The 14,630-nt window shown below is 41.7% G+C and overlaps 1 protein-coding gene across 1 annotated transcript in view; it reads right to left on the bottom strand.

The window, feature by feature from the left end:
* LOC110960610 (immunoglobulin superfamily member 11) overlaps window positions 1-14,630 on the bottom strand; it is a 114,529-nt gene that overhangs the window by 10,081 nt on the left and 89,818 nt on the right. Inside the window, 3 exon segments of the mRNA XM_022207895.2 lie at window positions 137-292; window positions 1,202-1,409; window positions 11,515-11,678. Of these exon segments, the coding sequence (XP_022063587.2) occupies window positions 137-292; window positions 1,202-1,409; window positions 11,515-11,678 (528 nt within the window).

Raw genomic sequence — 14,630 nt, forward strand, 5'->3', positions numbered from 1 at the left:
GGGCGGTAGTTTTGGGCCTGGCACATGACGGGTGGCGGTGATGGTGGAGTTGGAGTCTGAGCTACACTATGTGTGTGAGATTTACCAGCAAAGGTGGGGCAAAAGGGGACTCCGACGGCCAGCTTGTTTGTAATACCTTGCATGGCGTTGTGTGGCAGCTTGGGTAGGGCGTCTAGCTTCTCCCAGGAGTAGGACGGTGTGGGAATACCTTCCTCTGAGCTGCAGATCATCATGACATCACTGCCTACATCCAGCGTGCCCTGGATTCGACATGCTGGCACCGAGGGGGGCACTGGCAGATGGAGAGAGTGGGTGGTATCAAGTTAACCACTTTACAAAGCAAAAGTAATGTTTTCCTAATTGCAGAGGAAATTACATGTTTTGAAAATGGCTGACGAATCTCCATAATCAAACACTGTGTAAACAGTGAAAGATTAATGGCAATTGTATATTTTTTAAATTATTTCTCTGGAGCATCACAATTTGCAGAAAATGCTGTTCTAAAAAAACAATCTTCATTTAACACTTATGTATCTCACACTAACAGGGTAAATCCACATGTTTGCATTTAATGACGTTACCAAAGTGTATTTACATTTGGTTACACTTTTTAGGTTTAACTCTGCTGTGTTCTAATATATACCGATCAGCCACAACATTAAAACCACTGACAGCTAAAGTAAAGAAAACACTAATCCTCTTGTTACAAGGCGACATTCTTCTTGGAAATCTTAATCCTGTCATTCATGTGGATGTTACTTTAGCATGTGCCCCACACCTTAACATTGTTCCTGACTAAATACACCATTCCCAATTGGCGATAGCACTTCCTTTTAGCAGCTACCTCCAATAGAAGCACATTGCACCCTGCCAAATAGCAAAAACTGCTCCGCAATGGCTCAAGGAACACGACCAAGAGTACCCTCCCCATGTTACAGTCTGATCAAGCCTCTCTAGGACACATTGGAACAAGCCCAATCCATGGAGGCCCTACTCCACAACCCACACGACCCAAAGCCAATGATATAAGTGCTAATACACCAATGCATCAGAACTGTCTTGGAAGTCAAAGGGGACCTACAAAAAAGTTTAATGCTGTAGCTGATGGGAGCAAAACAGTGTTCTTATAATATATATTTTTTTAAAAACATGAAACATTTTAATCAAAAGAAATATTCTGTGATGATGTGTGGTTAGTTACCCAACACTGTGAGCCCAATGACACCGATGTTGCGCCCCCCTCTGTCTGGGAGGTTGTTGACCAGGCACTGGTAGGTCCCAGTGTCGGACAGCTGGGTGTTGTTGATAAAGATGGAGGCACTTGTGCTTGGCATGGTGGCCACAAAGCCCACACGACCATGGAGGTGGTTGGCGAGGCTGAACACCTGGCCGCCCTGGTAAATTATCACCTGGATGTGGATGTCACGGGGAGGGGATGGGAGAAAGATTTTAGAGTTGAAGAGAATAGAATAAAATGGAAGAAAAAAAAAGTTGTAAAAGATGGAAGGCAGAGACAGACAATGGTGACAAAAAGGTTGGAGAAAAAAATGCAGGGGAAAGAAAAGAGAAATACAAATTAATATCAGGAGCTTAATTTTGAGTGAATCTGTTTAAATAAATACATGAATAAATTTACTCCCACTGTCTGGGAAATGTGTCAGACAGTGTTCCATTTTCATAGTGGAAAGAACTCAAAGCCAATCAGATACATTTATTTCTTGGACATCCTTTCAATGGTCTGTTACACATCTCTCTCACTAGAGGGAGACTTATTTCTACAAAGAGGCTGAAAATAGACCGAGGACAGACTAAGTAATGGAGCGAACTGACTTGTATTTCCCTCAAAGAAACAAACAAACAGACAGACAAACTAAAAAACCCTTTTATTTGTAAGTGGTTCTTTCCACCTTAGTGGGTAGATTCCGGAGGACGGAGTACACGCTAAAAGTATGCTTTCATGGTACTGTAAGGCTTTCCAGATAAAAGCATACACTAAATGGTATGCATAATTGAAGACGCCAACTTGGAAACGTATAAGCTGCAATTTGACGAATCCAAGAGTAGCAATGCATCTGCACAGGGGGAGCAAATCAAGTGAGAAGTTAAAGCAAAACCAAGCTCTTCATCATTACATCAGCAGCCTCTGAGAATAACCACGGTGGCAGGACACTTGAGCAGATGAACTCACGCCTTCAGGTTGAGGTGAGCTTGATTCCGGTCCAAATTAAAGAGCAATAAAGGTTCAGCTTGCTTAAAAGCTTCCCTCAGGCGTTAAACTTTGGTTGAACAGCTCGTTTGTGTGGCCGAGCCACATGCAAAACAGCTCTCACCCCTCAGCTGGGCCCACACAAAAGATGAAGGACCCACACAAACACATGGTACATGCACACTAGTCTGGTAGTCACACGTGCACGCGCCAACTCGCACTGGCACGGCACACACACACGCACACAAAGCATGGAGGGGAATCAGAGGGACTATTCACTTCGCTGAAAAGAGTCCTCATTGAACTGTTCAAAGACCCAGGCTGGGAAACAACCAGCACCAGTGTGTTCTTCGGTGTGTGCGTGTGTGCGAGTGTGGATGTGTATGCATGAGAGTGATAGTTCCAATGAAAGTGCATGAGTGTGTATGTGACCGTGTCCTCCACTGCTGCTTAACGATTGTAAATTGCGTGGCTGCAATTTCCTGAGTGCAGTTTGCTCGCTTTGTCCTCTTATGTGCAGATGAATAGGCAGCTCCTCAGCTGTGATTAGAGCCTACAACTGCATCTCGTCTGCATGTGTGTTTCGGTGTATACTCAGTCACTCACCAGGAGTTTTGACTTTTGTGTGTGCAAGTGCGATTGTTCTGCTGCATGTAACTGTTGTTCAATCTAGTAACGGCGCGGTCTCACTTCGATGTCCATCTTTTCTTTTCAAATATTTTTACAGGTTTCTGTCTGCCTGTCTGTGCTTATCTCACTCTCTAACAGACAGACCGGTGTGACAAAGCGCTACACTCCTGATGACCTAACAATACAATCTGCATGCTCGGCGAAAGTGATCCAATCAATCGGCCTCACATACAACATTCTGTGTGTGTGTGTGTGTGTGTGTGTGTGTGTGTGTGTGTGTGTGTGTGTGTGCGCGCACGAATGAACCGAGGATTAAAGCGGGCGCTAACTTGTCTTGCATCTTAGACCTGTGTCTGCTACTGCCTTTCTTATAGTTCTTGTGGGTGTTTGTTTTCTACAATACAAAAGCACTGAGGAACAAATCAAACATTAGAATAATCCTATGCTTCGTGCACTGAAATGTGCCACATTCCACCTATTTTCTCGTCTTCATGCCTCTGTCCACTGTGTTGATCCATCCATATCTATCACCTCATCCTCTCGCGTGACCTGGTTGGCTTTGTGGCTATGCACAGACAGAAAAAGAGGTCATGGCTGGCATTCAGATGGCGAGCGGCCCTAAGAACTCTAGCTGGACAAGCTGGATACCCCACTGTTGGCCCAGCAGTAAACCTCTGTTTTATCCTTTCTCTCCAAAAATCCTACACACAGATACAGTAGATATTGTATGTTATTCCGAGTCTGTGTGAGCCACAACAGTAAACCTTCAGATATTCTCTGTCACAATACCAGTTTCATGATCATATCCTACTTCTGACTGACCCCATAAGGGCCCTCTTGGCCCCAGACATGAGGAATGCTGCCATCGCCTCAATAAAGCCTCGATAAATCTGTAAACCCCACAGCTCCCTTCAATTTACTGACTGTAAGCTGCCACTGTTATCTCTTTCTATCCTCTGAGACATGTTTTGAACAATATGGGACCATATCCATTCGCTAATGTTCTGTTACTAATACTATTGATTTATTCCACAAACTGCATGTTACAGAACACATGTTTTGGCAGCCATTTTCACCACAATAAATGTTCAGTCAGTCATTGTGTTTTTAAGGCTTTTTTTCCCCCTCCGTGGTGGATTCAAGGTCAGTACAACAACAGACTACTTGTTTTACAGCTAGGCTTTAGTCCAAGATTTCCTTTCAAAGTCTCACAGTTTATCATGTCCATGTTACTGCCCAACAATGGCACATTTACAGTGAAGTTCAGAAACAATATGCTTTGTTTGTGCAAAACAAAGAAACTAAGATAAACAAAAGCCAGAAAAAAAAACCTCCAGATTCAATGAAAGCTTGACAGGGGAAACAAATTAAATGGAAGAAAACTCAGAAGAGGAAATTTAAAGAAAATAAAAACTTTTCTCAGAGAATGTGTGGGTGGAAACGGAGTGAATAGTGGGACAAAGGATTTCGAGAAAAAAGAAGAAAAAGTTGGAATTTACCACTTTAATACAAGATTGTTTTTCAAAACATTCCTACATTGTGTGGTGTTTAATGACCTCCCACACTTCTACAATGCAGATTCTAACTGCAAATATGGTACACGCAAGTATGCAAATGCAAATGGCCCCTCTGGCATGAACACGAGATGCTGGTAAATATAATCAGCATGCACGAGTCAATCTTCAGCAAGGTTATATGTTCTAGTTACAGCTAATTACAGAGTTTCGATGATAAAGAAAAACAGTGGGAGGACTGTGCTATAGAAAGAAAAAGTTGTAAAATGCGACCTTTATGGTGCCTTTGGAGGAAAGGCAGAAAATTCCTGTCTGAATGAAGAGGTGTTGAAGTGGAACTAGTCAGCAGGATTACTATGAGCGAAAGTGAAGGAGGTCATTCTTTGTTTGGATTTTTCACTCTACCGTGTGTGGAGCTTCAGCTATACGGAGCAATAAAATCAAACCACAGTCATAAGAACCACATCTGAGCTTAAACGTCGTCAGAAATGTACAGTGTGAAAAGTCACAGACGTGGATTTATAGAGATCAAGGGGTGGGCTGGAGATGTGAGCTCTACAGCTGAAGGTTACGGCTTCTAGCTGCTCTCAGCTGACCTGAACCGTCCTTAAGAAAGGCACTTGAAATCCTACTCGTGAAAATGACAGTGTACCGTTGCTGACTGTGCACACCAATGTCCCCGGAGGAAGTCAATCAAATAAAAAAAGAATTCCTGTGCGCTGATCAATACAAAGTATCAGATTATTGTATATGAGAAAGTGTGCTGAGGCTGAGTGTATGAGCCATGGATGCTTCACATAACGTCCTCTTCTTTTCACAGGGAGGAGTTGTAATATCACATAGGGAACATGGCATTTTTGATTGCAATGAGTTCATTTTCCTTTAATGTGCCCAGCAAAAAAAAAATTAAAAAAAATGTTCAAGCAGGGTTAAAAGAGGCAACAAGGGAAGAAAAAGGTCATATTTTCAGGGTATGTGAATCCAGTATCTATTTGAGCCAACCTCTGGCAGACTGCTGGGTTCAGATGAGGATCAATGTGATCATCTAAAATACTATGACAGATGTTCTCAATTACAGATTAACATCGTTTCTGCACCACAGATTCTCTGTGACCTCAATTTCACCAGAAGTTCATTTCACTGAAAGTGCACAATTTTCACTCCTAAAAAACACACCAACAAACAGCTTCCTTTCCAGGAACTGATGAAAACTATTTTTCCAGACTGAAAATCATTTAGAAAATAACCCTGTAAGAAGTTTTTATCAGTCCTGGAGGGATTAAGAACTCTCTCTCCAACTTCTCCTCTTCAACTACCACAAGTTAGAAGAGAATATGTACCAAAATTGAATTTTCAAGGACTTCAGGGAAGACTGATGATATTAAACTGCCAGACTCAGCACACCGAAGGAATTTTTCCCAAAGTCCCGAATCTGCAGTAAGCTTTTGATCTTTAAGCCATTTTGATGATTGCAACAACAAAATCAGTTTCTGGAATCAGTATCACAGGTGGTGGGAGAGGAGAATGAACCTGCAGCTTTTATTAGAGCATAAATAACACCAATATCCAGCAAACAGTTTAAAGAGGATAAACAACAGCCCGGGAACATAAAACCATTGTCTACTTGTGTCTGTGTGGGTGTGTTTATCGGGATTATCTCACACCTAGCAGCCCAGACAAAAGAGGTCAGGACGTTTGATCACAACAACAGCATGATGGACAGATTATATACGCAGGAAACAACACAAGAACATGAACACACATCCAAACACACAGGTACACTCCTCTGAGCTACATGCCAACAAGTTGTAATCTGACTCTTAGCTTGTCAGGTAATCAAACAAAATGGACTGCGAGCTCAGCAACACTTAAGTTGGAAAGTTATGGATTGAATGGTAATATGTTGGAATGATGCAAAAGTTAAAAGAATACATTTTATGTCGTATACGGTATATTGCTAGCCTAGCCGTGCTAGACCCATGTTTCTGAAGGCACAAGGGTCTAGGGCCGCTCGACAGGGAGGGAGGCGGGCTAAAAGGTTGTCTTTCAAATCACTCTGCAGCAATTGGGTAGGTATACAACCAATCAGCGCAATGAATAGGCTGACGTAGTTCCTAGAGCGCCGGCGGATTGTGGCTATGTCCCATTAGCTTCCCAACCAGCGGAGCCAACTGGTATATTAAGGATTTGCCATATCCCGTCGGCATAAGTCCAAATACGTCTTTCTTCTCAATGAAACACTTCAGTGCCGTCCTTTGTTTATCTTTCAAGTTGAATTTTAGCTTCAAATCTTTAAGGGCTGTGGCCAAAGCCGAGTCGAAAGATAACTGTTTATTGTGCGCCGGTTGTTTCTGTCAGAATCGTCGCGCCTCTGTCGTCACTTAGTTACGCCCGCCTTCTGACTCTACACTTCATGGTGATTCGTCCGGCCAGTTTTAGGAGAATCCAGCCTCGAGCCTTATGGAGGGTAACTAGACCCACCCTGGCAGAGAATTAAATTCGTTGCCGAGGGTTGTCTAGCACGGCTAGGCTAATATATTGCATTATATTGTATTAGTTCCTACAAAAGAAGGAGCTGTACTGGGGCTTATGCTGAGTTATCAAATCAAAATCACACCAGTGCCCAAGTTGTAATCATGTTCAGGAAACTCAGATTTTTCTGAAAGCTTTAATAAGTAAGTTGGTGCGTACACAACAAGTTTCACCTTTTAGGAGTTGCGTCTTGGTGACAGATGAGAAGATTCTGAATTATGAAACTGCAACTAGCAGCTGGCAAACTTATCTTTTTCCTTGATAATTAAGAAATCCCAGGAAGCCAAACAAAAACCGACGTTGTGACGACCTTCCCACTGTTTTGGAAGTGTCTCTATAGTCTATTTTGGAAGACAACTGGCTGCCATGGAGAGGTGTCAGCTGATGCGACTCACCTGGACCATGCAGAGTATTAAAGCTGACTCTTTCCTCTGTGGTCTCTCTTCCCCAAAACCCTACATCAACCTGCGTTTGAGTCTTCATCAGCTCACAGCACATGGTACACATCCATTCGCTGCTTTCATCGCTGTCATTATTCACTTCCACACCCCATGGTTTGTGTGTGTGTGGTTTGTTAGAAATGCCTCTTCCCAGCCAGTTTGTGTCTTTCAAGATAACTAAACACTCATTTAATGGATTTATTGTGGTAATGTCAATGTGCATTACTTTTAACGACCATAGAAACAGCTCCGCAGTAATGCAGTCATCTTGTGATTTCTAATAACCTGGACCCTCAAGCTATCAACATGGGTATTATATACATTAAATAAACGAATAGAAGCAGAAGATCACTGAAGATTTTTCATACTCAGCCTACGGCTACTACAGGATGCTCTTCATTAAACTTTGAATATTTTATTTGGAGCACATGAGCAGCAGAAACAAGGTGAAAATGCAATGTTGCAACTGAAAAGGAGTTAAACAACTGCAGAAATACAATTACATTAATTTGTGCATCATGTGCATCCAGGATTCAATTTAGCTGTATTTTTGTTTCTATAACCCCTGCATAAAATCTGACATCGTGTCTGTCTGATTGACATGTATTGCAGCTACAATGAATTGTCCAAACTTTTTATTTTTTATGCTGAATAAAGACTCTGCTGTCACTGAAAACAGTACTAAGAAAACACCGAAAGAACAAAAAAAATAATAATGTAAAAGAACTACAGGATGCTAAGAATCTCCATAAATCTGAGGGAACTGAACAACCAGGAGATGAAGCTCTGTGGATTCCTTTTACATCTTACACTGCACATTGATTCATTGTTACTATTAAAATGTTGAATATAGTTTTTCATAGCACTATAATACTTTATAAAAGAATGATGTGAGGTTTGCTTTGTTGGTATTTTCTAAAAATGTTTTTACTATGGGCACCTTTCTGTGTGGTGTTTGCATGCTGTCCTGTCTGCATGGATTTCCTCTGAATGCTCCAGCTCTGTGATACAGCTTAAAGATATGGTAGATTTAATGTTTACTTTATGCTTTTCCATGGTCTTTGTGTTATGCCTGGGATGGACTGTTGACCAGTCCAGGGTGTAACCTGCCACTCGCCCCAACGTCAGCTGGGATAGGCTCCAGCCCTCCCGCAAACATCTACAGGATAAAGCAGGTAGAGCTGATGGTGGGATGGATGGACTATGTCTTTCTTTTGCACTAATTACTTCAGAAACTTAACATCTGAGCAGACACCAGATGCACCAGGTTGCCACACTAATAAACATAATATATGAAGCCCACACTTGTCTCATTAAGTTCCATTCTCTATAATGTGGAGTCAACCGAGTAGGCTTAAGGCTATAAAGCAGAGGGTGAAGTCTTAGACAACATGGCAATAAAAGCATCAAAGAAACATACGAAAGGATTAATGTGGGGAACAACAAACAATCATGTTTGCACCATCAGGGAAGTTGACAATCTTGTGCTGTTTAAACTGTGCATCATTTCCCACACACCTATCTAAACAGGGCAGTCACATTTGAGCAGAGAGAGATCAGAGTGGTCAGAGTGCTCTCACTAAAGTGCTAACGCAGTGTGTGCAACTCGACAGAGTTCTGTTCAGTAATTCTTAATGGCTTTTAGCATCAACTATAATCATTTATGACACTCTCTCCCTTGAAAATGACCTTGTTCTTGTTCCGTCACCCTGCACAGCACTTTATTTCGTCGCACACTTTTTATTTTGAGACAACTCACCAACTTCAGGCACACAATCCGACGGAAGAAGTGTAAATCGGACAATGTTTGCTCTTTCTTCTGTGTGAGCGCACAGATTGGGTTGCCGTTGCATATGTATGAGGGTTCATTTTCGAGGGATGTTTGTGACGAGGTGCGTTTAAACGCTTGTGTGGTTGCACCCAGTCTTCCCAGGTACGCACTGACCTCATGCATGTCATGCAATACAGGGTGAAGGTACAGAATGAGAACGTGGCAAATGGGATGCAGCCTTCTGCATTTTTCAGCTCCCATCATGACTTGTCTGTCATCGTAAAGTCATGCGCATTCATCCATGGGTAAGTGCCTATACGCGTTTGCGTTGACTGTTGTTATTAGAGCCTTTGTGAGTGCGTGTGTGTGTGAAGACAATGGTATAAGGATTTTTCCACAGGTGTGTGCATGAGGGAATTACTCTGCTATGTGCACATATCTGGATGGATGGATGGATGGATAGATGGATAGATGGATAGATAGATATGTCTATATTCAAATTTTTATTGTGTACTGCATGTGTGAAGTCAGTAAATACATTGTATATAAACCTTGCATGCATGTGAGTCTGAACTGCATTTAAACCAGCAGTCTGTCCAATGCCAGTTTTTGTGTGTGTGAATGTTTGTGTATGCCAGTGTGTGTGTGTGTGTGTGTGTGTGTGTGTGTGTGTGTGTGTGTGTGTGTGTGTGTGTGTGTGTGTGTGTGTGTGTGTGTGTGTGTGTGTGTGGTGAGAACAGCTGCGATATAGAGCCTGTCGTGGGCGTGAGTTAATTAGTGCAGAAGATGATTGTATTATTTGGACGGCCGACCAGCGCCGGGGTTCAAAGTGAAGGGAGGCAGGTGAGCTTGTACGGCCTGCAGCTGCATGTTAAACAACTCAAATGGAATCACAGAAGTCCCGCAAGGGGGGAGAAAGTGTGAGACAGAGAGAGGGAGGGAGGAAAGGTGAGAGGATGAAAGAAAACAAGAGTAAAAGGCCATCAAGAAAGAGGCCAGTGAGACAAAATTAACAACAAAAGGCTATCATTTAAATCTAAATCAAGCAGTGTTTTCATGTGCAGATCAAATGGACGGTAATCTTTCCAAACACCCACAACAGTAAAAACACTAAGATAATCTTGGCAGTGAAGCTAAAGGTAGAAAAGTGTCACATAGCATTGCTGTCCTGCACAGTTACACTATATGCACACCTTGAAGCTCACTACTACATCTAAATTATTCTATAGTAATCTCTATACTACTACTCTAAAGGTGCGATCAGATGCACCGAAAAGAGAAATGTTGTGTGTTTGCTCAGATTTTACTCTACATTTGCAATATTTATATTTTTTGTAGAAATAGTCAAGGCACATATGGTCCGTGCTGCATGTAAAAGTATATCGGTACAATTCTGCGATATATCATCACCATAATCATGACCAAGAGTTCTGATAGAGCTTCCTGTCAGGTTGAAACATTTACAACTTGAACAAAAAATTAAGCATCTAAATTTAGGCATGTTCACCTGTGTTTCCTGTTCTCACTCCCAGGGTGTCAAGACCTGCCATCTGACAAAGTTGCTGGCATCACAGAGACACACAAAGGGTGTGCTTTGGCATTGGTATCACCTGTGTCTATATTGTATGCTAAGTGGGGATGCTGTGAGTCATGATTCTTTCATACAGGAATCTGCAGTTCATGTCTTGAATTGGACCATATTTGTTTCACCTAATTTTGTTTTATTTTAGTACTTAAGTTTTGCTGTTTCTTTCATTTTCAGCACCAAAACTGCTTGGATAGGTTTAAAAAAAAAATCATAATTTGGGTTAAAATACACCCTTTCACAATAGGAACCACATGTCAGAGTGCAAACTTCTCTTTACCTGAAAAAGACTGATAGTGATGACACTGAGTACATTGTGGTAAAACGTGACGCCAAGCGGTCCTGACAAAGCAGCCCTATGTGATGAGCTGGGAGTGAGACCAGGTAGTTTTCTACTGACTTTCTATGCATTCATCCGGCCTCTGAAATTCTCTTTACGCTGTATCTGAGCACACCTTGAATCAAATTAAGTCATGTGTACCTGCTTTGACTGTAACGTTGGTAGGGAAGCAGAACGGCCATCCACAGGATGCATATATAGTAATATTGCATTGGAGAATGAGTTATGTGCATTTCAGAAATATACATTTTGTACATCTCGAGAAAGTGCACAGCGGCACTGACTCTGTATGAGTCTGCTATTCAAAGCAGCATATGATCACATCTATTGCAGTGAAACTTCTATTACAGTACTGAAAATAAAGGGTTTAGATCTAACTGGGGGCAGAATTCTGCCTTCTAGGTTCAAATATCAAGATTATGTTTTGCAACAGTTCATTATCTCTGCTTTTGGCTTTGGTTTTAAGTGTCAGTGAGTGCATGTAAGTAATTCCTACCTGCTCTGGCTGGTTAGCATTGGATAGCGGTATCACCATCCAGATGATGTTGAGGTTGTTGAGGGCAGCGCTGGTGGAGAAGGAGCAGGGTAGGATGGCTGCTTGGCCACGGGCCACCTGGATGCTGCTCTGGGACACGGTGACATCCAGCGCCCGCACACACACTGCAGGTGGAGAGAGGCAGCGATCAGTGTTTTGATTCACCACAGAAAAACATAGTACTAAGGTGTAAACTAATAAAACAGCGAGACAGACATATAGACGTAGTCATTTCCAGAATACTCTGACAGATGCATCTTGAGTGATGTCTCCAATAAATCTTTGTACTCTGTTAGAAATGCGACAACTTCAAAGTTTCCCTGCAGGCTACATACGATCACCTGTATATCTGATTTTGGAAAAACTTGCCTTTAGTGAGTGAGAGATAAAAATGGACACACACTTTGTTCTTTGGACACATACCCGAGGAATGGCCGAAAAGGGATAAACATTTAAAAGACTATTACCAGGAAATGGTTATCACAGGAGAGCCCAACTTTGAACGCATGGATGGATGGATATCACAATGTACATTTATAAAATGGAGAGGATAACAGCATTTGTCAGTCACAAACTGGAGAGATTTGACTCATATTGGGAAAAATGTGTCAAACATGTCACATCCTATAGGCCTGATTTTTTTATAAAATGGTAATTGTGATGTATGGAAAAGATCACTCCCTTTTTGTTTGTTCTTTTTTGTTTGTTTTCTGTTGCCGTTTGTTTTTTTTTAATTTTGTTTCATTTTCATTGCTCAGAAAAGACGCTATTTTGGCAGTCTAAGGCAGACAATAGATCTGAGATGCTTGCACATATGTTGAAACAGATGTGAATATCTGACTTTGAATGTCAAAAAAAAATTATTAAAAAAATGGACACACACATACAATATTATTCAAAATAACTAATTTAGATCAAAACCTCTGCCATGTGCACACACATATGCAATATTTTAAAAAGCTAAATGTCATGACAAATCTCTCAGCGCATCTTTTACAGCAAAAACAAACATGATTTCTGAAGAGCCAAGCCCCTCTTCTGAAATTCTCTTAGCAACTAAACAAACATCTAGACCACACAGCGAAGGATCACATGAAATATGTAACAGTTAAATGGAGAAACACGATAGTCTGTCTCTTGAGATATTCATTTTCTGCATTTGCTAAAACAACGCGTTTCTTTCATCCGAACACAGTCTGTAACAGTGCAAATGAACAGGACAAGTGGGGATAGAAATGGTCATATTGGACACTATTTGCTGCTTCCTGTCGGCATTCAGCTCACTAAACGATCATGATAGCTTGTTTTCTTGTGCAATAAGGGAGGTCTGTCCTCTCACACCGAGGAACTAAGGAGCTGCCTTCCTCATCTGGACTCAGCTGTCAGCCGTAACAGACCCACAGAGACAGATATGCACATACTGCATCCTATTTCTAGACCAGCTAAAGACATTAGGGTCTAAATCAAGTTAGATCACCCCCGCAAGCATGCATCCATGTCCAAAAACTCCAATGGGAAGTAATCTTATCGAAACATGATGAGGAGGATGATGCACTGATATGATTACGGATAATTGATCATGTCCTGTGAATTGTTCTTATTAGTGATGATGTAAAATGATGATCTTGCCATAAGTCAGTAGTAGAAATCACCAGAATCATATTTCAATGGTTTGTAGTTAAGCAATGACAACATTGGACCACACAATATATCCTGTGAAGTTATCCGTATTACCTCTAGGTCATGGAATATAAGGCCTTTTCTGTACTCTGAGAAGAATTTCAGGCTTTAGGATTTATTCCTGCCAAATTTGAGTTTCAATATCACTGTCATATTCTAGCTGACAGACTGCCTGTTGCTCCCTACATGTCTGACCGAAACCTGCTGGACTTCCTACGCTTTCCTTCTGCTGGCAGACTCCACAGGCCCTGCAGGCTCAATGCTGGGCCAGGGGAGATAGGCAGCACTCAGAACTGCTCTGTTCAGTTATGGTTTATAAGAGATATATCCATGAAAAAAATCCCAATGAATTATGCAAGCAATTTCACTTAAAGGCTTTGTATTCCATTGGAATGTCAAAATGCATCATTTACTGTAGTATGATTCTTTACTGTTACTCAATTGCTTAAATAATAACGCTGTACAGCACAATCTCCTTAGTGCGTACGTCACGATTTCGCTAACGAGCTCCCATTGCCTCTCGTGACATCTACAATCTGAGGGCCGCCATTATAAATGCAATAAATTACAAACGCTTGGGTCACTACTCTAATCTGATCTTCTGTCCTCTGTGTACACAGTGTTCACTTCCTGTGCAGAATCAATCTACGTTCTTATTGGAGGATTAACAGCCATGAGTAAGAATTTTATACAAGGGGTTGCGAACTGAACAGAGCAGATTGTGTTGGTAGCAAGAGATCAATGGAAGTGGATGTTCTCAGTGGTCACATAGGTAATAAACATGCTAAAGAAGACGAGAGAGAAAGAAAGAGAGAAAGAGAGAAAGAAAGAAAGAAAGAAAGAGAAAGAAAGAAAGAAAGAAAGAGGAAAGAAAAAGAAAGAAAGAATGAAAGAAAGAAAGAATGAAAGAAAGAAAGAAAGAAAGCACCTAAAGGAATGGAGATAGAAGGAGCATCTTATCTCTAAGCCTCCTCCAAGGCAGCAGTCTCTCAAGCCCACAACAGCTGGAGGGCTCATTTCAAAACACTGGATTAGGGAACCTCTGCGCACAGAGCCTGTAAGCTCCCACGACCACAGAACAACACACACAAAATCACAACAACGAGGACACACACAAAGGCCAGCAAACATATGCACACTCACACACAGGTGCTCTCCATCCATTTTGACATTTTCTCAGCTCGCCAACACACACACATGACATTACCACCCACCGCCACGCGCACACACATCCTGACTCGTCCATATGTGTACGTATGGTGGCCTTTTAAGGACACTTCTAAAAGAGAGAGATAGGAACTGCGGCATTGCTTGGCATTGCCTCATTATTGCACACACTTCTGCCAAAGCTTTATGCCAGCTCCTCAGCTCCACTCATGAAGCATGTCTGGTAGACA

This window comes from Acanthochromis polyacanthus, chromosome 13 (genome assembly GCF_021347895.1).
Source record: "Acanthochromis polyacanthus isolate Apoly-LR-REF ecotype Palm Island chromosome 13, KAUST_Apoly_ChrSc, whole genome shotgun sequence".
In the NCBI taxonomy this organism is placed as follows: domain Eukaryota; kingdom Metazoa; phylum Chordata; class Actinopteri; family Pomacentridae; genus Acanthochromis; species Acanthochromis polyacanthus.